Source organism: Pezoporus wallicus, unplaced genomic scaffold (assembly GCF_028554395.1).
Source record: "Pezoporus wallicus isolate ANWC-B61680 ecotype Strahan unplaced genomic scaffold, APGP_CSIRO_Pwel_v1 contig_7731, whole genome shotgun sequence".
In the NCBI taxonomy this organism is placed as follows: Eukaryota; Metazoa; Chordata; class Aves; order Psittaciformes; family Psittacidae; genus Pezoporus; species Pezoporus wallicus.
The window spans coordinates 1,274,242-1,300,709 of record NW_026635361.1 but is presented as its reverse complement, the minus strand read 5'-3'; the positions used below and the strand labels follow the sequence as shown (position 1 = coordinate 1,300,709).

Here is a 26,468-nt window from a genome sequence, read left to right as displayed (position 1 = left end):
GGGACAATGAGGGAGCCGTCTGGCTCCGCAACACACACAAGGCATTTGAAGAGCCAACAGAGCCTCCTGCTTCGTGCCTCGGAATACATTATCCACAGGTTGCGGGGAGATGAGAAAAATCGTTATCCCCGTGACTTGGCCTTTCATGTGGAGCTCAGCACCCATCCATCACCCCCACTGCCCTGCAGATGAGATGCTCAGCACAGAGGCAGCATCAAGGAGCTGGTCTCCCGCTGGGATGCGCCCTCATGTCTTTGCCATTGGGGAAAGCAAAACAGATGGATGCAATACACGGATACTCATCCAAGCAGCAGCCCTGCTCTCAGGGACCCCTCGCTCCTCTGAAGTTGCCCCTCAGCATCATTGACTCCCCAAACCATCGATCACACGAGTCCTGCCTGAATTCAGGACGCTTTTTAGGCTTTCGAATTTCAGCTTAGGGCTCATCTTCAGTGTGTGCTGCGGGCTCAACACATGATGCTTTGAGATGCACGTTTGGACCACCAAGAACTAAACCAGCTCCAGACTGACAAGCAGCTCCCATAACTTCAACTCTCCCGGGACTGCAGCATCCCAGGAGTGCTTTAGGAGATTAAACCCCCCCCCCCCAGCTCCACCTGGTCCACCCCTTTCCCCATAACCGCCCTCCAACCCATTTTCCATCACTCCAGCCCCCCAGTGGGCCCGGGAGCCAACAGCCCCCCTGCTGCTCTGCTTTTAATTCCTAAATAAACCCCATCCTGGCACATACTTGCTGGGTGACATCAGCAGCAGGTGATTTATCGCATTCCCTCCGGGGGCCCAGCAGCACAATTGCATTTGCTAATGCCTCCTCCTCGCCTTGACGCCCCTGGCGCGGCTCCGCATCCCGCTCCGCATCTCAGCCGATTGCCATCGATTTCAGCAGCTCCAAAGAGTTTCCGTCTAGACGTTTGCTGAGCAAACTCAATCAGGTCTCGCTAATCAGCCTTTCTGGGCAGTAAATCTGCAGCTGATCAGAGCAGGGATAGCACATCCAAGTGCTGGGAAGGGCGAGGAGTTGCTCCAGGGGCCGGAGATGCTCAGCATCCTGCCTGCGGCACAAGGAGCAGGCAGCTGCCCTGGAGAGCAGCTCAGCAGGGCTGGAGCACTCCCATGTGAAACACATGGACCAAGTGCCCCAGAGGCATCAGCAACACGTTTATCTCGTACAAGGGATGGAGCTGAGGCATGAAGGTGCCCTGCACTGCAGCAGCAGGGTACCCTGCAGGGGAGAGGGATGTCAAGCTAAGTTTTACCCCACAACACTACCAATGCAGTCACCAGGACCAAGAAGCACACTGAGGACATCCTTGTGATAGGAGCCACCACCTGTGGAGACCCTTGTCACGTCACCACAGGACCCCTTAGCTCCGTGCTCAGTAAGGGCCACCAGCCCCATCCCTGAGGCAGCAGCATTTGCTGCAGAAGACCTTGCCATCGAGCCCACCATGCCCACTGGAAAACATGGGGCACTCCCTGGAAGGGGAAGAGAGCCCAGAGGATGCCTGGGGAGGGTTCATAAGATCAAGCCCAAGCCCATCTCCGGTGCTGTAATCCAGCTTCCCCAAGCAATGTTTTCACAGGTGTATGAGACACTTCAGAGCAGCGTGGACAACGCCTTCATCAGTGGACCTGTTATTCTTACAGCGAGATGCAGGAAACGGAGCCCCTGGTGTAAGGGTTGTCTTATTTTCCTTTATTTAGTCAGCTTTTAACGTAACTAAGGGGCAAGAAATACAGATTATGTCAGCCCTGCCCTATGGCTTCTAGAACTTCTAAACTCCAAGGTTTTAGGAGTCTACGTTGGAGCTGCAAGATGAAATACTTAAGTCAACTGCAGATGCCAGGAAAACTGCTTCTAGGTGACACCATCCCTTGCCTGGGGACAGCAGCAATGCCTTTTGGTATTAGAAGGGCAAGGTTTGGTGTCTCATTTCCCCATCTCCACAGCCAGGCCAGGGATGCAATGGCCTGGGAGCAGGAGCAGCACTGGTACCCACGCTGAGCAGGGAAAGGGTGGAGGTGACCTTGTCCCCTTGCACCCCAGGCTCTAATGGGAAGCTACTCTGAGTAATAGCACCACATCCTATTCAGGATGGTGTCTTCTCCACCGGCTGCACTCACCTGCACTGGAGAAGAGGCCAGATCCGGGCTGGAGCCTGGCGAGGAGAGGTGGAAGCTGCTGCAGCTCAGTGCAGCGGGCACAGCCACCGAGGAAGAGGAGGAGGAAGAGGAAGGATGCTCATCTGCTGAGCCACTCGGGAGCTCCGGGGAGGAGCCAAGTGCAGGGCCAGCCTGCAGCCTCTGTGGGTAGGAGGAAGGACTTGGAGACCCAGCTCGGTGCTCCAGCATCCCTTTTCCCAGTCCTGCCCATAGCATCCCCCCCATACCCCAGACACACTCCTCTGCATCCCAGCTCCATCCTCTAACATGTGGGCTTAGGAATGCACCCTTCAAGGGGAAATCTTTTCCTTGCCACCAAAACAGCCATAACCACCCCAAAACCATTTATTTGAGACTTAGAGACCCCGTGATCCCTAGGGATTGCTGCTCCACAGCCCCAGCTGTCTCAGGAAGAGGGGAGAAACCCCCCAAACCTATTCTTATTAAAAAATGAGCTTATCAATGAATCTCTCAGCAGCCCAGCCCTCCCTCCATCCTTTATAGAGAGCTCCCACCCACTCCCAGCTGCCTCTGATGGGGACTGGCTGCTTGCAGCCCTTAAGAGTGGAGGATAGAGGAGGCTACAGTGATGCTGTGGGGTGCATCTCCCTTGGGGTAGGAGGTCTCTGTTGGAGGGGGCTGCCCTGCACCTGCTGGGAAGGTGAGGGTGATTCAGAAGGCTTGGAGGTTCTGGTCCTACTGTGGGTGAGGTCTGGCATAAGCTGTAGGCCTTATCTTTAGTAGGGGATGGTTAACGCTGTGCAGCAGCAAGCTGGGGTGGGCAGAGCCAGGTGAGTACCCCATAAAGGCTCTTCTCCTACAGCTCTGAGCATGGTTTGACTGCAGGATCCACCTTCCTGGCATTGCTTGTGTGATTGTTGTCCCACCAAGACCTTGCCTGTACTTTGAACTTATCCCACCTTGCTCCTGCCCTGGATAAAGATGCTCCCTAACTATGGTTGTAGGCAGGGGGCAGGCATCAGGTTTCTACCCAGAGGAATGAGAGAGGGGAAACTGAGGTAGGGGAGTGCTCTTTACCAAAGACACTCCTGGAGGCTATGGAGATCTCTCTCTTTGTGCTTCCTACTCCAATTGGTGCCTATGTGGAGCCATCTAGCTACGCTAGGGCTAAATCCTGTCCAAACCAGCCTAGTCTGCTCTTGTTTACCTGGAGCATGGCATCTCCAGCCCCCAAATCCATGCCCCCCTACCTGTGGGGAGAAGGCATGACCTTCAGTGGGCAGCGAGTGATAAGCAGACTCTGGTGTATGGAGCAAGCGGCTGGATGCAGGGATGTCCAGGGCTGGGGATGCTGCTGCGGGGCTTGCTGCTTGCTGGTCCTCCTGGGTGCTGGGGGACAGTGATGTGGGTACCACCAGTGCAGAGGGTGCGCGGTGCTCGTGCAGGGATGCGGTGAAGGCCATGCGGCCGCAGTGCATCACCGGCTGCTCGCTGCCCACCCGCAGCAGAGCCATCACCCCGCTGTAGCGGTACCAGTCCTCGTCCCGCCCGGCAGAGAGCTTCATGTGGGGCTGGTTGGGCCGGGGGTAGATGGCAAAGAAGGCTTCACCCACCTGCCTGCTCCTGCCCGGCCCCTCTGCCCTCCGGGGGATGCGCAGGGCTTCAATGTGGAGCCGCACGTCGTGGTTCTCGTCGTTCTTGCAGAAACCTGCCAGGACCAGCATGGGGTGAGGCTTCCTCAGGCAGCTCCTGGCCCCAGGAGCATCCCCTGGGCTTGTCCATCAGCAGCACTGGTTATCCCTGCCCTGTGAGCACACCCAAGGGGGTATCCAGCCTGGATCTTAAGGTCCTTTCCAACCCTAACTATTCTATGATGTGTCTACATCTTGGGTGGGGAATGTTTGCATCGTTGGGGTGTTGGTCCCACTCTGCAAGCTGGAGCTGCCCCATCCACCCCACTAAGCTCAGGCAGTTTTGATTGGGCGCCAGCTCAGGGTTGTGGTACAAGGGGGTTGTAAGCCTGAGACAAGCTGTGCTTGCTATAGTAACTGTAAGGCTCAGGGGGGACCTGATCGATCCCTTCAACTGCCTGACAAGAGGATGGAGCCAGGAGGGGCTGGGCTCTGCTCCCAAGGAACAAGGGATGGGACAAGAGGAAACGGCCTCAAGCTGCACCGGGGCAGGTTTAGATGGAGCTGAGGAAAAATTCCTGGCCCAGAGGGTGCTCAGGCATTGGAACAGGCTGCCCAGGGCAGGGCTGCAGTCACCGTCCCGGCAAGTGTTCACACACCATGGAGATGAGGCCTCAGTGCCATGGGTTAGTGGTGGCCTTGGCAGTGCTGGGAACGGTTGGGCTGGATGAGCTGAAAGGGCTTTTCCAAACCTGGTTGGTTTTATGATTGGATGCTGCAGAGCCGTGCTCCTGTGCCACCTCCCCTGCCAGGAACCCCCATGGCACCCAGCCCCTTACCTCTGGGCAGGGTGAAGGTGAATTTCCTCCTCTGGAAGCAGTAGAGCTGGTGGAGGTCCCTCTGCTTGATGGTGTCGGTGGTGCTGGTGCTGCCCTGGGTGACCTCCCCGCTGTTGACACGCAGCTGGATGCCAGCGCTGGAGCCCTGCAGCAGGGGGTTCTCCACCGTGAGCCTCAGGGCATAGCGGCCCCGCTGGTTAAACTGGGCGCTGAGCACCTCAAACTCGAAGTCCAGGGTCTTCTCCTCAGCCTTCAGCCGGGAGCGCTGCAGGGGCAGGGGGACGTGAGGCTCCCTTGCCCTGCCCAGCATGGGGATGGAGGTGGGATCTGGATGTAAACCCTCCTCGTTAGCAGCGATCCTGCAGGTCTCTGCCCCAGAGCAAGCCCCTGGGGTGGGTTTCTGAGCCAAGCTGGCTCTGCTGCTGCTCTTCCCTTCTTCCCAGCAGGGAAAGCGCCTGGGGGTGCTCCTGGGTACGTGTTGGCTTCACATCTCTGCAGGCAGCTTTCAAAGGCAGCAAGAGAAGGGAAGAGATCCCTGTCCTTGAAAAAGCATCCTTTGGTGCCACGGGGAGATGCTGAGAGCTTTGCTGCCCCTGGGCAATGGCAGGCACAAGGGCTTGCAACTGCAGTTTGTTTGTTGGGGATCCAGGTAACAAGATGTAAAGCAGTGGCTGCCTTCCAGCAAACAACCTGGGATATCCAGGGTGATGCTGAGCAGCGCAACACGCGTGGGTGTGCATACAGGGTGTGCTGGTAGGTGCGTGCATCCTTGCAGAGGGGAATCAACGGCTCCTTGAGCCCTTTTCCCTGTGAAGCTCACCACAAAAGGTGTTTGCTGGACGTTGCAGAGCCTTTGGGAGATGCTGGTGTTGAGGATGGTGCAAGCCAAGCAGGTTGCTTCCATGTGGTGTTGACTCCGGTGGGACAGTCCTGCTCCTCCTGCACCCCTGGGCTGTTTGCTGACCTCCTGCTGATGGGACGGGGCAGCCAAGCCTGCACTGGTGCTCTGGGGTTTGTCTTTGGGGCAAGTGTGCCTTTGCTGGTGGCACAGGGTCAGGTAAGCCAAGGGAGAGGCATGGGGTGAGCCTATGTAGCCGTGCTTGGCTGTTAGATCAGCTCCCCAAAGGGATCGGGGCATTCAGCCACCTAATCCTAACCCCTGCTCACTTTGCAGACAAGCCCAGAGCAGAAGTTGCCCAATGGCTCGAAGCATCTACACAACAAGCAGATGCAATGGCTCTTTACAAGCACAGCTCAGACGGGCATTTGCAGCCCTGCTGGGCTTTGGGCACCAAAGGATTGACCCAGTGCTGGGATCTTGCTGCTGCAGTGAGGGCTGGGGATGGCTGAAGGGGAACTGAGGCTGGTGGGGTGCCTGAATGCTTGTCTGGGGCCTTCCAGGGGTGATGCCCTTCATCAGAGCTGGCTGCAAAGTGGTTTTGCTTTCCTCCAGCTCAGCAGTGCATGGGCTGCTCTTTCCCACATGGGTGCATGTTTCCTGCTGGTGCAGCTGGAGCTGAGCTCCTTCGCCTGCTGAACCAGCTGAGCATGTGGACCTCAGTCCCACCATGGGTATCTGGGGACTGACATCAAGGGGCCGAGGGTCTGGGGTGGGCAGGAGCTGGAACAGCACAGCCTGATCCTCACCAGGAGCCCCTGGCCCTGTCAGATCTCATTCCTCCATCGCCGCTGGGAATAGCGCGTTCCCACAGCTTTCGGGATGCTCCCAGTGAACCGTGAGCCGGAGCCGGGGTAGCAGATGGCCCTTCTCTGAGACAGCTCTGTATAAAACCCACATTCCAGTCTCTTCACGCTGGTGCGAGCTTGAAACAACAACATTATCCTCGGGGAGAGGGCTGGGGGATACACCGAGCACCTGAGGCCATGGGGCATAAGACTTTGGCTATGGGAGAACCCCAGGGGCCTTGTGAGGCATTCAAGACCTGTCTCAAAATCACTGCCTCCAAGGAGCCCTTTGGTAGGGCGCAGGATGGACCCAGTAAAAACAAATCCTGGTCTCCCACACCTCCATGGTGCTTCCAAGGAGGCTGGTTGGACCTTCTGGAGCTTCCTCAGTTTCTATTTGGGAAGGAAAAATACAGGCTGTGGTACCAAACACAACCTTGGCTGATGGCATTTGCTGTGGTGAAGATGCTTCGGAGGTCAGGATGAGGACAGGAGGCAAATGGGTCCTAATCCAGGGGGGTTGGGGCACTGAGTTGGGTTTAAAGCAGGAGGAAATGGTGCTGTGTGTGGTGCTAAGCATGAGCTGGTGCAATGGGGAAGGGGGGGGAGTCATTCCCCTGCCAGTCAAGCCTGTCGGGAAGCGTACTGGTGTCTCTGGGGTGCATGGATGTGCTGATGGCTGGGTTGCTTCCTTGTGAATGCTGTGAGCATAAATGCTTTTAGCTCTGTTGGAGGACTTGGTGGTTCCTTCCCTTGATGGCTGGAGACTGCTCAGTGCTCCCAGAGCAGAGCTGTGCTGGGTCAAGGTGGTTTCTCCCCATCGAGAGCTCAGGGTTAGCTTGAATTGCCTGTGTATGTGATGCTGCTCTGAGCCGTTTCACCTGCAAAACCCTGGCCATCTGGGCTGTTAGTTACACTTGGGGATGCCACTGCTGTGCAGAATGCCTTCTGAAGGGACTTGCTCCATCCCTCCCTTTGCACCCCAAACCGTAGTGGGGACCCTGTGCCGCTTCCATGGGGCACAGCAGCAGGAATTACTGTGATCATATTGGTGCCTGTGTGAAGGATCTCCAGCTCCCAAATGCTTCTGAATGTTTCCTCTGCCTCAATTAAAACCCTGCAGGCTCTAATGCGGGCAAATGGGAGCTATTTCAGCCTTAACTAGCAGGCTTAATTTCCTTGTGCAAACACATTACAGAGCCACCGTTAATGACAGCATCATCAAAGGCTCATTTGCCCGTCATCCGATCTCAGGCACAGTTCATTCATGCAGCATTTCCCCAGCTGTACCAAAGGTGGATGTGCAGCAGGTCTGGAGGTGCCACCTCCATCGTCTTAACATGGCAAACCTGGGGCTGAGACCTTCCCAAAACTAAATCCCAGTTCCCATGGCTCTGTTGGGTGTGAAGTTGCTTCCTAGGACAGTGTGAAGTCTGCTTTTGGCAAACTGGATGTAAAGTGAAAGGGGGCCTTCGGCTGGAGCCCTGTCTGGTCAGCTCTATGTCTGGGTTTGGAAAGCTGTGTAATGGTGACAAGACCTGCATGGTTTGGCCAAAAATGGGTTCCTCAATGTAAAAGCCCTTTCCTTTATGGAAGGGTCCCCATTGGCACAGTGAGAGGCTGTGATTTGCTCCTGAATCTCAATGCTCCAGCACCTTACCCACTGTTACAGGGCAAAACAGGCTCAGGACATCAGTGCATGGAAGGAGATACTTCTCCATCAGCAGAAAAGGGATCTGGGAGACAGCTTATGGTGTAGGGAAGAGGCCAAGGATGTATGTGGTGAGGAGCTCTGCAGCCTTCAGGTGCTGCTTAGGGTTGGGAGAGGTGTCGGGAGCAGGAAACCCATCCTGTGTCCATAGCTACCCAGCACAAGCAGCACCAGCTCTTCTTTCTAAACCTTTCCCCAATCCCTCAGCTTTCCCAGGAAGCAATCCCAGGGAAGGGAGTTAAAAACACCCCAACCAACCAACCAAGCCTGCAGGTCAGTTTGTTCAGCATTGCCACAAGGTTTTGGCTAAAAATTAAGCTAAATCTTCAACCTGGATTAATTTTCCTCTGCTGCGCTTGCTGTCACATGTATGTCACTTACATGTCACATGCTGTGTGTGTGTTTGTCCAGATTATAGCCTTTGCTTGTAAACTGCTGTCTCCTGCACTGAGTGTAGCTGGTGGGAAGGATGTGTTGGCCAAGGAGAAGATGGATAAAGACAGTGTGGCAAGGTTACCTGGTCCTCCCAGCTGCCTGCACCCACTCCTGGGGCAAAGCATCCCCCAGAGTATCCCTTTCTAACCTCCTCCAGGCTGTTTCCCACTGCTGTGCGCCCATCACCCTCTGAGCTCTGGGCAGTACCTGGCCATTTCCAAGGGGGATGCTTTGGTGTTGGTGTTCCCCAAGCTTGACCCAACCCCAAACTTCCCTTCCCTGTTCCAAACCCTCCCAGATCACACACAGCCACAGGATTTGGGTGAAGGATCAGGCTCCAGGTCCTACACCCACTCAGAGCTGGCCCTTTGCTTTGTCTTAGGAGAAAGCAGCGATGTTTGCATCCCATGGAGGGGGGACGCACAGCAGCATCTCAACCCCTTGGGCTCCCCCCCTAAACCTCAGCCCAGGCTCGGAGGGAGCAGCCACAACCCAGCTGAGCCTGCGGAGAGCTGGGGAAGAAGGGGGCTGGCCCAAGCTGCCTCCTGTGCCGAAAAGCTCTGCCTAATCAAAGGGAGAGCGGAGCACGGGGTTGGTTGCTTTTCGTTTCCTAAACCCCAGGGTGGCCCCCAGCCAAGGCCTCCTGGCGATGGAGGGGATAAAGTTCCCTGAGCCTCGGCAGCCTCCGCGCGCTCCCGGTGCGCTGAACTTTGCCTCTAAGCTTGCTTGGCTGCATCCGCGCCTGATGCTTTAGACCCCGCTTAGCGAGGCCACGCTTCTCCTGGGACCCCCATCGGGCCAAGCCTCGGGTGCCCTGCCAGGAGGTGGCTGGTTGGAAGAAGGTAACTTCTTGTTGTTGTCTTTCCTCTTCTCCCCCTCCTTTTCCATCCTTGCAAACTTGGCATCATGAGCCCGTGGGGTTGCTTGTGCCAGGTTGGGAATGTGCGCTTCAATCTACAGCAAATTGGGGGGGGGCAAATCCTGCTCTGGGGCTGCAGGACCCACACCCTCCCCAAATCTCAGCTCTGCCCTTAACCTTAAGCAGGGATTTTGCTTCCCTATTGGGAAGCAATCCGGGGGGTGGAAGAAGCTTTTCCTGGGGATGCTCGCTCCCCCCAGCATGGCAGGAGGGGAGGTTATGGGGTGCTCTGCCCCTAAGCCTCCCCCCGGAGCTGCTCTCCGTGCCACGGATGGCTTTGTCAGCAGGTTTTGGTGCAGTTCTGCTAACTCCTGACACAGCAGAGGGGCTGTGTGTGCAGCAGGTGCCGCTGCCTTTGCTTTAAAATGAAGGGGTGGGGGGGTCTCAGGAGCCTAAAAATAACCTTAAAGAGCCTCCTCGGCTTAGATGTTGAAGCTGCCTTTGCTTTGGAAGTGCAAAAGGGGCTTCTTGGGCTTTGTGGGGAGAGTGTTTGTGATCTCTGTGGGGGATTGATTATCTGCAGGCTCCAGCTTGCAGGGAAAGGGTTTGGGAAGGGCTGGAGCGGCTCCATGGCTGAGGTCGGGGTGCAGGGGAGAAGCGGCTTGGAGCGGATGAGAACCGGCTTCACGGAGCTGGGAGCAGGGAGGAAAACGCTGTCGGAGCGGGATGAAAAACTTCCCCCAGCCCTTTCCCTGCCCCGGGCAGGGGCTTTCCCCAGGGGATGGAGGCAGCCGCAGGCTGGGATGCGGTCACCGGCTTCCCGCATCACTCACCAGTGCAGTGAGCTAAGCGTTCTCGGGCCCCGGGGCTGAAGGGTGAGCAGCCGCTTCCCGGAGGTCCCAGGCTCCGGCTGGATGGTCCAGAGAGTGTCTGTGTGTGTGTGTGGGCTCTTTGGCACTTGTGTTTGGGGAAGTTGGGAGCAGCATGGGATCAGCACGCTGGGAAAAGGGCTGCTTTCCCTGCAGGATGATCAAAGGCTGCAGGAAGCTCCGGGCAAGGGCTGGACCTGGCATCTTCGGTGCTTGGAGGGCCCCAAGGTCAGCGGTGGAGGGAAGGGATGGGACCGACTGCCCCCTTGCCCTTCCTGGATGGGAGGCTGCAAACCCCCTGTTCTCATCTCATTTTGGGGCTAGGGCTCTGAGTGTGGTGGATCTGGGGATGAAGTTGGCTGGCTCAGCTTGTGCTGATGTGACACCAGGCTTTGTATCTCTGAGCATCATCTGGACCCGCTAAACCCACCGTTGAGAATGCCATCTTCCCTTCGATGTCCTCTAAAACATCCCTGTGCTACCTGGCTCTGCTGGGACCAGCGTGGCTCCTGAACGGCAATTGAATTAGAGGAGATCTCACTTAAACAACTTCCCCCCCACTCCCTGAGCAGTTTGCAATGAGATCTTTATCACTTTTATTAAAAGCTGTACATAAGGCATCACCATTAGGTTGAATGGGAGGAGGGAAGGGGGGGGTCATTCCCTTAGGACTCCCCTATTCTCTTCCCCCCTTCCCCAGTTTAATTCATAGTGGTGGGATGCAAAAGCTCCCCAGAGTGTGATGGATAGTGGGAAATGAAGAATATGAAGGAGCTTTATTGAAGCCATCAATCTCGGACTCGGCTGCTGCGATCAAAGGCCCGGCCTGTTCCAGCAGAGGTTATGTGGAGGAGCAAAGGGATCTGGTTTCGGGGAAGCCCAGGGCAGAGAGGGGTTGCTGATCCCGCTGATCCCACCTGCTTTTCCTTCTCCTTCCCTTCCCTGACACTGGGATTTGCAGGAATAGGGGGGTGTCTCCTCCAGCGCTGCATCAGCCCTGTTGGCCAGGGCAATAACAGACCCACTGGGGACCGGGCTTACATGTCCCCATGTCACAGCATCACTTGTTCAGCCTCGCACTGCGGTGGCTCACCTGATGGTGATGGGTTTCAGCAGATGGGTTGGAGGCTCTGGAGCACCTCCTGATTTCTGCAGACCATTCACAATGGTGACCAAGATGCTGCCACGCTGCTTGGGGGAACACAATGGTGGCTTGGTGACCTAGAGTGGGACAGGATCCATCTCGTGAAGAGGAGTGGGAGGGGATGAAGGACTGAAGGTGGTGCTGGGAATGTGTTGACCTGTCTTGCTCCCATCCCCAGCCAGAGATGGGCAGCAAAGCCCTGGGGGTGTGTATGTGGCTATGAGCAGGGATGTGCTGCAAGGGACCTCGCACACCACCCAGGGAGCTTCTCAGCTTGCTCTCATGATGCTGCTGCCCGGTGCAGATGCAGGCTGTGGCTTGCCTGCAGGGCTCCTGATGGCTGCGTGTACCATGTCCCTGGCTGGGCCTTTCCCTTCTTTCCTTCCTGCTTTTCCCTTGCCTTCCGGGTCCTCAAGAGGCTGCAAATCTGGGCACTGGCAATGTGGCATCCACTGGCTCGGCCAGAGGTGGATCATCTCACGCAATGGCAGGACTGGTGGTGGGAGATCTTGCTCTCTGCTGGTTGCCCCTCCTCAGGTGACCCCACAAGAGGGACATAGGCAATTTGGTGGCTTTTGGAGCTGGTCCCTCACCCAGATGCTGCTTGGTGGGGGTAAAACTGCATCCCCAGAAGGAAGCTGCTCACCTTCCTAAACCCCAGCCTCAGCTTTCAAGCCCTGGCAGCCTTTGGTGACCAGTGGGAGGAGGAAGGGGCTTGCAGACTTGTGCTCACTGCCATGAACTTTACAAGCTCCTTCTACCTTTTTACTGAGTGCTGCATTCCTGGGAGGTGAGGTCAGAACTGCTTCCCTGCGCAGGCAGAGCCAGGGGATGGCTGCAGAGTCAATAGCTTGAGGCTGGGATGTGCTGGGTGGGTTGAGGATGGGGTCTGGTTTGGATGCTCTGCTGGGGCTGATGGGTCCATCCTTCCTCCACTGGGGAGCAGGGTGGTGGTTGTAGCACCCTGATGGTCATGGTCCAAATGCTGGCATAAGGGGGACCTGCTATCAAGTTGAGTTTTGTCCCTATGGGAAGGGAGATGAAGGTCCCAGGTCTCATGCCCTGACCTAGAGAGAGTCTCTGGAGGGGAGCCAGAACCTGGCTGGGGACATGATCGCCAGTGGAACATCAGATCATGGGGCAGTAGGGCCATGGTGGCGAGTGCCATTTGTCTGTCCAGAGACAGGGCCACCTGCAGGGCCACAGTCTTGGTTCAGGGAATCTCTTTGAAGCTGATGTGCTGTATCCATCATGGTCCCTGGTGAACACCAGCTGTACAAACAGCAGCCCGGAGCAGAGCTGCTGGCTCAGCCATCCATCTCCTACCCACCCCCTTAGAGCAGCCCTGAGGTGTTGGAGATGTCCCTGTGCTGCGGGATGAGGTGTCCCCAGGTCCTGGGCTGGCTCCTGGGGCTTGGAGGCTGCTCTGAGCATCACTGCCTGGCACCTGGGGACGCCTTTGGGCACTGCCTTTCCCATAGCGATGGTAGATGGGCACGTCGCAGCTTGTGCGGTGTAGCTCTGGGATGGAGCAGAGGGTGTGGGGCTGTCTGAGCCAAAGTCATCAAAGAATAGAGGGGAGAAGGAGAGACGAGAGCTTGTTGGCTCTGGCACCGCGACAAAGCCTCCTTCCTTCTCCTTGCTGCACAGGGATGGGGCTGAGGGGTGTTGTGGCACAGAGGGGCACTGGGGACGTGGCTGGGAGATCACATCCTCCCTTTGCCAGCCTGCGCCGCCCAGCCCCACGCTTGACCTTGCGCTGGTTTCGGAGCCGCTGGCGTAAAGGCTGCTCCGCAACCCAAACAAAGGCTCCGAGTCTATCAGCATCCATCCCGCGGCGGGCAGGGAGCGGCCGGGACCATGAGGTGTGCCCGGAGCGCTGGGGGAAGGGGGGTTCATCCCTTCTGCCTCCCCCTGAGTCCAGATAAAAGCTGGATCCTTGGAGGCACGGCTGGATTTGGAAGGCTCCCAGTCCCTGTTCCCTCCCTGTCTGCGGGAGTGACCCGAGGAGATAAAGCCTCTTGGCTCAGCGCCTCCATCCCTTCATTTCCAAGAGCCCAGGAGGACTCACCTTGCCTCCAGCTGCCTCTCCCCATCTCTCCCCAGCCTGAAGAGGGAGGAAGGAGACAGCCATGGCAGCCAACAGCTCCGGTGGGATGCAGGATGCTCCTCTGGACAGCAGCTTGGCCAGCACCGATGACCTCGCTTCTGACTGGTACATCTATGAAACCATGGAGCCAGCCGTGCCACAGGATGAGTAAGTGTCCAGCCCTACCGGTGGGTGCCACGTGTCCCCTGTCCCTGCTGGGTCACCCTGGGCAGCAGCCAGCCTCCTGCCCAGCTGCCACATCCCCTTTGTGTGGAGCAACCTCCCCTGAGCACCAGTCCCAGCGTTTATGCCTGGGAGAGCAGGAGGTGATGGAAAAGGCTCTTTTGGGCCACCTAAAACTGCTTCATTCCTTTATGGGTGCTTGCCTCAGGGATGGGAACCCAGGGCTCAACCTCACAGCAAGGACCTGGCACTTCATATCCTTATCAAGGATAAAGGAAGTGCTCTAGGGAGGGGAAACTGAAGCATGGAGCAGTAGGGTGACCTATCCAATGTGAAGCTGGGCATCCCAAGGCGCATCTATCAGCACCTATTGTCTCTCTGTTAACTTAATCCTCTCTGAGCGAGTTTTATACCACTCAGTTGACTGGTACCCAACCCAGAGGGTCAGCAGGAGTAGATCCCAATGGTGACCAGCTCTAAGGGATCCTCCTCACCCTTAATCTTCCACATTGTGCTCTGGATTTAGGTGCTGAAGCCCAAAAAGGGGTTTGGTGTCCCTGTGCTCTCAATGTTGCGGGTGTGTGTCCTCAGTTTCCAGAGCTGGGATATTTTTGGACACCAGGAATTTTCTGCCCTATCCAAGGGCAGGGAAAAGAAGCCTGAAATCAGAGCTTTGCTAATGTCAGCTGGTCCTATACAGCCTTTACCGGCAGGCTGGGGACAGCCTTGGATATAGGATGCCTGAGGAATCCTCATTCCACTCTCAGACCCTTCCCTGCAGCCTTGCTCCTGTCTCTGCCCACCCCATGGCCATGAGGGCTCGTGTGGGCCCCCCCCACTGTGTGTTATGGGGCTCAGGATGTCCGGCTCCCTGGCACAGGGATTTGCAGCCAGCACATTCCCTCCTGGCCTTGGGAGAGCAGCAGGGCTGCGGCACAGCAGAGATTAAGGGATGCCGTGGAGGCCAGAGGGGGAATAAATAAAGCAAAGCCTGGCACATCTGCTTGGCCTTGGCTGGCTGGGGATGCGGCACCACCGACCCCAGGCTTCCATCGCCTCTGCTGTCCCACAGCTCTGCGGCTGGTCCCTATCCCATGGGAAAGGCGCTGAAACACCCTACAAGGGGCCTTCAGCCCCCCAGATGACATTTAACAAGTGCAGTGCCTCAGGGAGCAGGAACTGCTCTGTGCAGGCTGCATCCCTTGAAGAGGCAGAGCTAGGGTGGAAATGAGTATAAGAGAGGTAAACTGGGCTTCGTCCTTCCTTGCTGATCTCCTGTTGGGCCTCGGTATCCCTGTTTGTGGAAGGAGGTCACCCAGACCCTGTGGGGATCAGCTTGGGGCTGCTCCCGGGTGTTATCTTTATTGCTTGCTTGATCGTAAGTTATCTTGTGAGGGTGACTTCACCCCTGGCTGTGTAACCCAGCTCTTTGGAGGTTTACCCCTTCTGGCCATCAGACAGAAATCCCTGCTGCATCTTTGCTTTGCCCTTCTGGGGCTAAATACAACAGCACATGATTGGCTTTCTCCCCTTTGTAGCATGTTTCCCAGTGCAATCCCAGACTGTGACCCCACCATTTCTCCCAGACTGTATCACATGTGCATGGCACCCATCTCCGTAAGTACCTGCCCCATCCCATGGGATGAGTTATTTGCCCTGATGTTGTATTTGCTGCCCCCCCGCTTGGGTCATGCCCATCTACTCCCGTATACCAGATCTGGGCTCTTCAGCTTGAGCTGGAGCGAGGTTTGAGCTGGGCTGCTCTGACATGGGACTCAAGCATCCCTAGACTGTAATCAGTAGAAAGCTTTGATTTATTTCTATAGCATGGTCCCACTGAGGTGTTCAGAGCCTGTAGCTCATCAGAGCAGGTTGAGAAGCACCTGCCTTGCTTCAACCATGGCTGAATAGAGGTTGTTGGGTGGAGGTGGTGTCTCCCTGGAGGTTCCCATCACATTGCAGCCCCTCCAACCCCCCCTCCCAGACACCACCCCATGTATTTATTGCTCCCTCGGTTGGGTTTCTGGCAGCTGGCCGTGCTCCTGGGCTTGTCCTTGCTGGTGAAGCGCAGGCGTCTCCACCGGAGCTGCTGGAATGGTGTCCCAGGACTGCTCAGGTACCCGGTCCCCATCACCCCTCAGCCAAGTGGGTGGAGGGATGCTTGAGGTGCAGCACGGGACCTAAACCAGCTCTGGGGCAGAGGATGGTGAGGACAGGGTGCCCGTGGCCTGGTGGAAGGCTCATTCCTTCCTTGCCTTGCAGCCCAGCCAACTTCCTGGAGGAGGAAGGCAACCGCGGGCTGGTGGCCGCAGTGTTCGGCATCCTCTTCTCCTCCCTGTGCGTGCTGGTCTTGGACACGGACCCTCTGCCGCTCATCACCCACTCCTCCCAGAGCACCCGGGGTAAGGCCAGCACCCTCCTGCCCTGTGAGCATCGCGCTCCTCCCCACCCAGGAGGTGTGAAGCTTTGGGTGTCACCCTGCGCAGCCTCTTCACCCTGGTCCCTACTGAGAGCGCTGCTTCTTGCCTGTTTTGCTCTCCCTCCTCTCTTCCCATCCAGAATACTGGAAGATCCTGGCTTTGCTCTACTACCCTGCCTTCTACTACCCCCTGATGGCCTGTGCCACCCTCCGGCACAGGGCCAGCTACCTCATGGGCTGCCTGCTCTCCTGGTGCCACTGCGTGGTCCACATCTGGCAGAAGGTGGATTGTCCCCAGTCACCAAAGGTATGGGTCCCTCTGCCTGGGGAAGGAGCAGGGAGGCTGCTGTGGCCAAGGCTTCCTCATCACCTCCTTCAAGGGACATTAAGGTGTCACCCACCCAGGACTGGGGTGGGATGATGACATCTCTGCTTCTCCCCAGATATACAGGTACTACTCCACACTCTCGTACATCCCCATCATCCTCTGCCTTGTGCTCTTAAGCCTTTGGTATCCAGCCCTGCTCATCAAGAGCTTCACCGGGCAGGAGGAGACCTTGGAAAAGGTAATGCAGATCTATGGGGTGACTTGGTGGGGATGAATGGGAGACCCCTCTGATGGACCTGCATGGTTTTGGGGGTCCCCCTGCCCCAGAAGCTCTCTGCCTGCCTCGGGACTGGGGGAACTGGGAGCTCCCAGGCCATGTGGTCCCCACTTTGCTCCAGCACTGGGAGCTGCCTCCTCTCCATCCCTCTTTTGAAGGCAGGGATGGCGGCTCTTTTTATCTCCTTGGATTTGAAGAGGGAGTGGAAAATCCATCTTTGGAGTAAACTCCTTAGTGCAAGAGGCTTAAAGCATCAATACATCCTGTTCAGGCTGGGACTGGGGTTGCCTTGTTTTCCCAACACTCTGGATAATCCCCAGCCCTTTGGGAAATGCCGGGGCTTTGTTGGGAAGAGAGGAGGAAAAACCTACTTCAGGATAAGCAGCCAGCCCAAGTGTGGACTGAAGTGACCCCAGGCCCTTGGTGGGAGCTGGCTGATGGGAATGGAGGGTTTCAGCTGTCCTACTGGTGTGCCGGCATTTGGGCTGCTTTGCTGATGGGAGCAAGGCACGTTCGCTTCCACCTTCTGTGATGCTGGAAGATTTGCTGCCAGCACCATTCCAACATGTTCATTATGGCTGGGAATCCATCATCCTTGGCTGATATGGTTTAGTGTAAGGTGTCCCTGCCCACGGCAGGGGGGTTGGAACTAGATGATCTTAAGGTCCTTTCCAACCCTAACTATTCTATGATTCTATGATTCTATCCCTGTGGGTGACGGACTCCTGCAACAGAGGGTGCTGTGGGGCATCATGTGTATGGCTGCGGCAGGAGATGGCTGCTAGATGGGATGCAGATGCTCTGGTCCCCCAGAAGGCAGAGTCACCTCTCCCTGCTCACTGTGAGCACACTCCTGTGCTCAAAGCAGGCAACTTATTGCTGCTTTCCTGAAGGTGCCAGGGAGAGGTTATTACAAGAAGTACCTGAAGGCTGTCCTGTCCAAACGCCCTCAGAAGGGGAGGTAAGGATAACATAGCAATTCCCATTGCCCATAGCAATTCCCATAGCACTGCCCCATCAGTGATTCACAGCGGGGGCAGAGAGGTTCCCTGCTCCCAAGCTTCTCACCCTCCTCTTCCCCCTGCAGCTCCACAAAGCTCGAGGAGAGCCTGCTGTCCAGGGTGCAGACGTACTTACGCTCCTACATCTACACTCCCGAGGAAGGTTGGCTGCGGCACGGGCTCCACACACCGCCTGCATCGCATTCCTGGGACAGCAAATGCCTTTCCTGGCTCTTTCCCCAAAGCAGCCGTGTCCTGGCTGTGCACACACTGCTGTGCTATGGGGTGGGGAGCAAAGGACCCCGCCATGGGGTATGGGTGGGCTCAAGCAGTGAGGTTCAGGTGTGGGTTGTGCTGAGAGTGCAGCCTGGCGCTTGATGAGGATGTGATAAGGGGTTAAAATCCCTAAGCGGAATGGGGAAGTGTTCCTTGCCCCCTTCACCCATGGGAGGAGCAGGAGCTGTCGCAGAAGGTGGCACCCTGAGGGACAGGGCTCCCCATGCAGCATGAACCTGGATTCTGTGACCAGGTTTCAAGGGACTGCAGAGTACGGAGACACCGCTCCCAGCTATATCCTTGTGGAATTGCTCTGGAGAAGTCCCAGTTACTACTTGACCGCCCTGTCCCACTGCTCTCACTGGGGTGTTTGCTTTGGCTGCTGGCTAGGGTGGACCTGCAGCCTGCTCCACTCTTTCCCTGTGATCCCACATCCCAGCTCCTCTCCAATTCTTCCTTACAGGTTTCCGGATCCCATTGAAGCTCATCCTGTCCGTGACCACAGCCATGATCGCTGTCTACCAGGTGATGCCAATGGTTAAATGCCGAGCAGAACCCCCTCCCTTCCCTGTTGGCTGTGTCCTCTTGAGGCAGAGGAGCCCAGAGGGCATTGCCACACCACACTTTTGGCTATCGGAATGGTATTTGCATGCCTTGAGGCATTACCATCCCTCATGGCAGCCGGCCCAGTGCTTCCAGGGCTCAGGCAGCCTTAAGTCCTTAAGCCAAGACGATGGCTCAGCAATGGGATGCTGTGACCGGGGGCTCACATGGCACTGCTCTCTCACAGGTCGCCCTCCTGCTCCTGGTGGCCGTCGTCCCCACCATCCAGATCATCCGGGCAGGAATGACGAAGGACATCGTGGTGCTGTTGGTCCAGTTTGGCTTGGTGCCCTCGGACAGCCCCGCTGCCCCTGGTGACATGGAGAAGGAGCTCAGGACTGTCAAGTACTACCTGTGGTCGCTGGAAGGTGGGCTCCCAGCCGGGCCCTGCATCCAGAGGTGGTTTCTGGAGGGTTTCCGAACGTACCAGGGAGGTTTCCGGCCCCGAGGGTGGTCCAGGAAGCTGGATGCTGACGGAAGAGCTTCCAGGGGGAGTTGAACCCAGCTGCTGAAGCCGCGGCCGTGCAGACATGAAAGCAGCCGCGGATGCCTGGTGCCAAGGCAGCGATGTGCTGCAGATGCTGCCCTTCGGCTGCGGGCTTTGGGATGTGCTGGAATCGAGCAGATGGCCCTGGATGGGGAATGTGGGGATGGCAGGGGTTCCCCCTCCCTCCATGGTGTACCCTGGGGGACCACCAACCTCGGGGGAGGCTTTTATGTCTTTTCCCAAGTCACCGAGTCCCTCTCATCCTCTTTTTCCCCCCTGACATCTCCACCTCTCCTACCAAACCTCCCTTCTCCCTCTTACTTTTACCCCGCAGCATCTCCTCGGCTCTCTCCATCTCACTGCCTGCTTATTACAGCTTTTCCAGCACTGACCTAACCCAACTGCTTTATTTGCCCTGGGTGCTTGTCTTTCCCCTTCCCTTTCACTGCCTCACCAACTCACCTGGCAGATGGAGATCCCTGTGTCACAAAGAGGGTAGGGGGCAAATTGAGGCACGGTCACATCGATCACTCGGCCCCCTGCCATGCTCCTGAGATAGGTTTTGCAGTCAAATCCCATTGCGTGGACGGCCACAGTCATAGCCCATCATCTCCCCCTGCTCCTCTGCAGTGTGCTACATCTGCTCTTTGGTGCTGTGCTGCCTGCTGACCTGCGCCATGCTCCTGAGGACGCTGGTGATGCACAGGTACGGTGTCCTTGCTCCTCTTCCCCTTCCCACCAAGCCAGGATGCAGCTTGTCTGTCTCCCCAGGAGCAACCTGAAGGCTCTCTACCAAGGAGCGGTGCTGGATGTCTTCTACAAAGCCCATATCCTTCGCCCATCCCGACAAGCCATCGTCTGCTGGATGAGCTTTGCCAGCTTCCAGACAGCTTTCGCCTGCCTGGGTAAAGGGTGCTGGGGCAGGATGGGGTGGGTGGATGGGGGGTGGACCCCCTCCTCGCACATCATACCCAGCGTTTGAGCATCTTGTCCCCCTTTCTTGTCCCGTTTCACAAAGGGCCAGCTGCAGAGAGGCTTTTGTTCCTCTTTCCCCAAACAATCTGTCCTCCTGCAGGAAGGACCATGCTGAACACCAAATGGTTGGGAGTTAAAAAGGGAAGGGGGGGGAATGGTGACTTGTTTTGGCTCAATCCCAGCTATTTTGATTGGAGAAGCTGTCACACCATCTCATGCAAAGGACTGTCTGTCTCCTCCGCTCCCAGTCTTCACATCCCAGATGCTCCTCGCTGTGCATCTTCCCCAGCACAGCCAGGGTGTCCCTGGGGTGGGGTGGGGGGTTTGGACACCCCAGGGATGAGTGAAGGACATCCAAAGGGGTAGAAATCTTCACCCCACCATGGTCTGGAGCCGTTTTAAGGCCTCTCTGCCCCATGGGAGGTGACACTAGGCAGTGATGCACACACAATATCCAACCATCTCAGCGCCCCAGGGGCAACCTGAGGATCCAGGGTGGTGATGGAAGGACGGGGGGGCCCACCAGGCCTCTTGGTGACCAATCCTTGCAAGACCAGACCCATCTTGGAGGCAGGTTGCAGGGATCAGTGTGGAGGTAGGAGCTGGGGAGCACCCCAGGAGCAACTTGCACCCCTTTGCCAGTGTGGAGCAGCTTTCCTTTGGCCCCCCAGTACTCAGTGCAGCGCTGGCTGCATCTCACCGTGTCACCACGCGTCTGCCTGCTGCTTAAGGGTCTTGGCTTTCAAGTCATTAAAGCCAAGCAGTGGAGGTGAAGCACGAGCTCGAGCCCAAGGAGCAGCAGCAGCTGCTGATCTGGGTGTGATTTATGATCAGAAATCAGAGCTCAGGCTGATTCCTATGATGAGGCAGCAGAGTTGCAGCACTGAGTGATGCCTCTTCTCAGCAGGGATAATGGGGGGAGTGATAAGAGAGGCTGAATGTGTAATTAAATCCCATGTGTTGGGAGCAGGGCAGGCAGGGATGGATCTCACAGGCTTTCTATGGGATTAAAATGGTGCTCAGCAACAAGCTTTGGTTGAGGAACAAAAGCAAGAACTTCTTCCATCTTCTGCTTCTCCATCCTCTCCTCGTGTCTCCCTCGCAGGTCTCCTCATCCAACAAGTGATCTTCTTCATCTGCTCAGTGGGGTTCACCTTCCTCTTCGTCATCCCTCTCCAGTCGGGCACTGACAGTTACCTCTTCAGGATCATTCGGAACATGTGGTGGGTGCTCACAGCCCTCAGGGAGGGGGTGAAAGACCCAAATGGGTGCCATGGCCACGGTGTGAGATGCTCTGTCAAGGGGAGGCTCTATCTTGGGCTCTTTCAGCTTTGCTGGAGGTTTCTGCTGCTTGTAATGGTGCCTCATGCTTGGGGCCCTCCTCTTGGCCTCTTCCCTCCCATCCAGGCCCTTCTGGTTGACCCTGGTGGTTGCCGTCATTGCGCAGAACCTGGCAGCTCAGTACCAGTTCCTGGAGCAGCATCCCCTCCGGAAGGAGCTCACCAACAGGTACGGGCATGGTGAGGTCCCTGGGGCAGAGCTGATCCCTCCCCAGTCCAGGGCACGGGGCTGTGTTGGGTTTACATCTGTCCCTGGTGTTGTGGTGTCCTCCGTGCCACAAGCTCGAGGGGCAAACCTGTAGGTTTGAGGGGTCCAAGTGGCTCAAAGTTCCAAGAGAGGCTTATTTAGATGCTTTAGAGGGCCATGGTCCATTGACAGCCTTCATTTCAGTGGGGTGAAGTGGGTGAAGTCTATGCCCTGCCCCACCACCCCCATTTGCAAGCCTCAGGGGAAGCCCAGATCCCTCAGGATCAGCTGGACCGGTTCAGATGCTGCTGGCAGATGTGGTTCCTTGTACATGGTGTCACTGCTGAAGCTGTCTCCTTAAGCTGAAGACCAGGGTGACACACGGATCTAGGTGTCCAGCCAAGGGATGTCCACCACCTCCACCGCTTGCAGCGAGGCTGCTGTAGGCTAATCCAGCCTCCACAGGAGCGAGTGTCCCTCATCCCAAACCACCACACTCACGGTTTAGCTCATTTCTAAGTCTTCAAGGAGAAATGGAGACCCTACGTGTGCTGAAAGCCGAGCTTCCCGATGGCACATCAGGCTGTCCCTTCTCCAAGCGCCTGGAAGGGTGTTTGCTTCTCTCCATGGGATGGAGACACCGCAGACGGGGCCCGTGTCTGCTGATGAGGGAGGGAGGCTTGTTTTGGCCGGCGGTTCCTCTGGCAGGGAAGGGCCGTGCTTCCCATCCCATGGTGTTTGTGTTCCTTACTCCTCCTCCTCCGCAGGCGAGCTCTGTACATAGCCACCTACCTGCTCTTCCCCATCAACGTGCTGGTGGGCGTCCTGGCTGGGCTCTGGAGGATGCTCATATCCGGCCTTTATAACTCCATCCATTTCTGCCAGCTGGACATCAGCCTGCTGAACCGGGGCGTGGAGACCTTCGACCCAGGTAGGGCACGGAGGAGTCCCTCCACAGCACCTCTGAACATGGGGGCACTGGGGGCTCCTCCATCACCTGGAGCTGCCTGCATTGAGGGGGGGTTCAAACTGCCTGTGCTCAGACATGGGCAGGGGGCACAACTGGAGCTTCTGATGTCTGCTTGGTCCTGCTTTTCTACCCATCCCCAAGGGTGTGTGGGGGTTCTCTGGGCTTCAGCAGTGCCAGACCCTGTTCCCATGGGCAGTGGCCTCTCATCTTTCCTGTGCTGAAGGCAGCAGGGAAGGAACATAGAATCAGGGAATGGTTTGGGTTGGAAAAGACCTTAAGATCATCCAGTTCCAACCCGCTGCCATGGGCAGGGACATCTTGTCGCCCAAGTCTCTGTCCAACCTGGCCTTGAACAGTGCTAGGGATGGGGCAGCCACAGCTTCTCTGGGCACCCTGTGCCAGCGCCTCAGCACCCTCACAGGGAAGAGCTTCTGCCTTAGATCCAACCTGAATTTCCTTCATTTGTTTTAACCCAATGCCCCTTGTCCTGTAACTGCAGTCCTTGATGAAGAGTCCCTCTCCAGCATCTTTGTAGCCCCCTTCAGACACTGAAAGCTGCTCTGAGGTCTCCAAGCAGCTTCTCTCCTCCAGGCTGAATCGTCCCAGCGTTCTCCTTTCCCATGCTTTTCCTGCTATGATCTTGGGGAGCAGCTCTGAAGGCAAAGCAGCTCTGGCTGGGCAGAGATGGAGCCCAGGAAATAACCTTCCCCTCTGCTCCAGGGCAGGAGGGAGGGGAGAACCATGAAGCCTGGCCCCATTGCTCTCATTCACTGTGGGCTGTGTCCCCCCAGGCTACCACACTTACTGCCACTATCTGAAGATTGAGGTCAGCCAGTCCCACCCGGTGATGAAAGCCTTCTGCTTGCTGCTTCTCCAGCTGGCCAGGCCCGAGGGGCCATCGGGGCTCCGGGCAAGCAACGTGGAAGAAGGTGAGACCTTCCCCTGCCCGTCCGGCGTGATGCACGGCCAGCACCACGGGGCAGCATCATCGCGGTCGGGTTTGCTGCTCCTCTAGGGATGCTGATGGTGCCTATGGGTAAAGGGGCCATTGGGGTTGTGGCTGTCGCATGTGATCATCTCCATCCTAGGAGCTACTCCTGTCCCTCTGATGTGCAAGGGCACCATAGGGCTCCTATGGGTGTAGATGGGAGCGAGGGGAAGCTGGGGCTGAAGTCGTTCCTCCTCCCCTCTCCTCGCAGGCATCCAGCTGATGCAGCACAAGCAGGCGCCTCCGAGCAGAGCCCGGTTCAAGCAGAGCCGAGCCCGCTGGTGGCTGGCTTACACCCTCCTCAACAACCCCGCGCTGACTGCCTGCAGGAAAACCGCCCTCTGCGACCCCACAGCCAACGGCACCCAGCTCAGCACCCCCGAGCCCTGACCTCCAGAGACCCCCCCCACCTCTCTCTGCCTCCCATGCGCACTCCATCCCATCCCTGTCTCCCATTGACTCTCCTCCTGTGCTGGTGGGAGCTTTGGGCACCTCCTGCCCCTCCCCAGCAGCGATGGGGGCTGGTTTGTAGCTTTAGGTCCGTGCTGAGCCACTACCACGGTGCAGAGGTGAGGACAAATGGGTCACCTCCAAGCCTGACCTGCATGGAGAAGGGCTGAGGAGCCAAGCTGAACCCTTCAGCCATCTCAAACGTCTTAGGAGTCACTCCTGCAACGAGCCCACCAGTCCTCAACAGTTGCCTTTCTGACACATGGCATGGCTGGGACCAGTCCCCAGCACCAGGGGAGAAAGGAGAGAGGGAGAATGGGCGTGCTTGTGTGTGTGGAGGGGTCCTCATCCACACCGAGCATGAGGAAATACCCCCATCTCAGTGTGGTGTCCCCATGGGGAAGGTCCCTACTGCCAAGCCCATCCCCAGCTTCTCCCTTTCATTTCTGATCCTGACTCCCCTTACCTGACCCTGGAACTCCTTTCCCCCCGGTTTTGTGAAGGCTGAAACCCCATCCTCTCCGGGCTGTGAGGTTGCAGACCCGGTTGGGTTCTGCTCCCCATAACTCGTGACCTGGCGCCTCTTGCTGCCACCCCTTGTTTTGTTCCAAGCCAGCAGTTCCCCGGGGCTGGTGCCCCTTCAAGTGAGCTGAGCTTGAACCCATAGAAAGCAGTTTTACACCTCACTTGGCCCTGCCGAGGCCAGGAAGGTTAATAAATCACATACCTCATTCCTATGCTCGGGTGTGCTTGGTGCCCATGCCCAAATAAACCAGACCGGACAGGGGGGTTGTCTCTGGGTGATGTTTGGGTCTCACCTTGCTCAGCAGGGGCTTTGTGGTACAATCTGCTTGACCTGGGGGTGACGGCACCAAAGCTGATCCTCACCTTAGGGAATCTGATGCTAAGCTGCTCAGTTTGCTTTCCCATCAAAACTTTTGGCCCTAACCCATGGTTCCCATGAAGGATGTGTGCTGAAACTGGACATAGAGTAACTGAAGCACCAAAGGTAGGTGTCCAAGGTGGTGCCGGATCACCTCCTCCCATGTTGTGTCCCTTAACCCTGCCTTCATTGGCTGGAAGGATGCCTGGTGCCAGCCCAAGCAGCGTCCTTGGTAGGTGTCCTGGCCTCTCCCCACACCATTGAAGCTGTGTGGGCACCATCCCTTTCCCCAGGAGCCGAACCCTGCTGCCTTTCTATCCTGGCAAAGAGAGGGGGGTGAGTCCCTGCCTTCATCTGGAGCTGCCCCAAGGGCCACTCGGTGCGCTCGGATGCTCAAACCCTGTTGCATCCCCTGCCTGCTAATCAAACAGGATTAAACCCACGCTCTTCTGATGGGATTTGAGCACTGCCTGGCACATAGCACATCATCGCCAACCTGGGTGACAGCGGTGGCACCCCAGGGCTGTTTTCTTCTTAAGACAGCAGGAGCCCGAGGGGCAGGTCCTGCTGTTCCCCCTGGGCTTCACACTGTGAGTCCCGGAGAGATGCGGTGCTGGATGTCCTGTGTGTATCTGCCTGAAGCGATGCCCCAAGGCAGAGGCTGCACTTCCCCCTTGCAGCCCATCCCATCTCCAGCCCTGGGGGCTTTGGAGGCAGCCTTGGTAATCCCTAAAACCTTTGGCAGCGCCGGGCCATGGGTGGAGCTGGATTTCAGCATCTGTTTACACAGCCCTGCCCAAGGCTTCCTGGAGATGTCTTGGCAGGAGGGGCCTTCTCCGATTTGCTTGTTTTCTTTCCCTTCTTTGACATAAGCAGCGTGCCCTGGGGGTGAACTGAGCTCCTCTTCTTCGCGGTGGCCTCGCTTCCATCTCCAAGCCCTCAGCATCAATAGCTCTGCCCCCGTGCATCTGCAGTCCTCTCCACCCAGCCCCTGAGCTGACCGTGAGGTGGTTCAGGGAGATGATCCCATTGCAAAAACAGTCTTTCATGGAAAAGTGCCCCTGTGGGGAATGCAGACGCAGGGCTGGGTCATGCTGTGGCTTTGCAAGTGTGAGGGACACAGAGGAGATGATGGTGGTTGTGGTGGCATCCTGGGCTTGAGTGAGCTGGTGGCCGGGGGTGGGTCAGGATGGTGATGCCAAGTCCAGCATCACCTGCAGCATCTAATCCGGAGGCACGCAGCAGGGTGCTCTGTTTGTTATAAATGAATGATGCTTAATACCACTTACAATTAGCCATAAATCCATGGGTGAACTTGGTGGCAGTGAAGGAATTCACCTTTCTGGTGCCAAAACCGCCACGCACCACCAAGGCAGGGGGAGCAGCAGATTGGCAAGGCGGGCAGGGACAGTCTTACTGCTTCCATCCTTATCCCAGGCTCCAAACCCTGTCACCAGCTGAGGCTGTAGGAGTGAGCTCCTGTACCCCCGTATTCCCAGGCAGGCAGGGAAGGGATTACCCTGACTGCGATAAAACTCATGTTCAAAGCTGTATCCTCTGAAACGAAACCAAAACTCTCATTGGGGCCACGATGTTTTCCATCCTTTCTGCCTGTAATGGGAAAAACATGTGCCTGGTTGTTAGCATCAGAGCCCGCTTCTGCCTCGGGACCCCCACGGAGCCCTCGGCGCCG

The 26,468-nt window shown here is 57.0% G+C and overlaps 2 protein-coding genes across 2 annotated transcripts in view; one reads left to right on the top strand and one right to left on the bottom strand.

The window, feature by feature from the left end:
* The window catches only part of CCDC33 (coiled-coil domain containing 33), a 42,191-nt gene extending 37,265 nt beyond the window's left edge, over positions 1–4,926 (bottom strand). The window contains exons 1-3 of the mRNA XM_057420485.1: positions 4,616–4,926; positions 3,396–3,853; positions 2,146–2,325 (exon numbers count right to left, since the gene is read on the bottom strand). Coding sequence (XP_057276468.1) covers positions 2,146–2,325; positions 3,396–3,853; positions 4,616–4,925 — 948 coding nt within the window. The 5' untranslated portion in view covers position 4,926. The remainder of the gene's footprint in view (positions 1–2,145; positions 2,326–3,395; positions 3,854–4,615) is intronic.
* Positions 4,927–8,955: 4,029 nt separating this feature from the next.
* STRA6 (signaling receptor and transporter of retinol STRA6) lies at positions 8,956–24,629 on the top strand. Its single transcript, XM_057421276.1, has 18 exons — positions 8,956–9,289; positions 13,426–13,576; positions 15,130–15,208; positions 15,622–15,707; positions 15,854–15,993; positions 16,151–16,317; positions 16,454–16,576; positions 17,509–17,576; positions 17,703–17,779; positions 18,356–18,417; positions 18,683–18,863; positions 19,613–19,688; positions 19,754–19,887; positions 21,063–21,180; positions 21,365–21,466; positions 22,252–22,415; positions 23,246–23,383; positions 23,654–24,629. The coding sequence occupies exons 2-18, from the start codon at positions 13,452–13,454 to the stop codon at positions 23,830–23,832; spliced, it is 2,019 nt and encodes a 672-aa protein (XP_057277259.1). The 5' UTR covers positions 8,956–9,289; positions 13,426–13,451; the 3' UTR covers positions 23,833–24,629.
* The last annotated feature ends 1,839 nt before the right edge of the window (positions 24,630–26,468 follow it).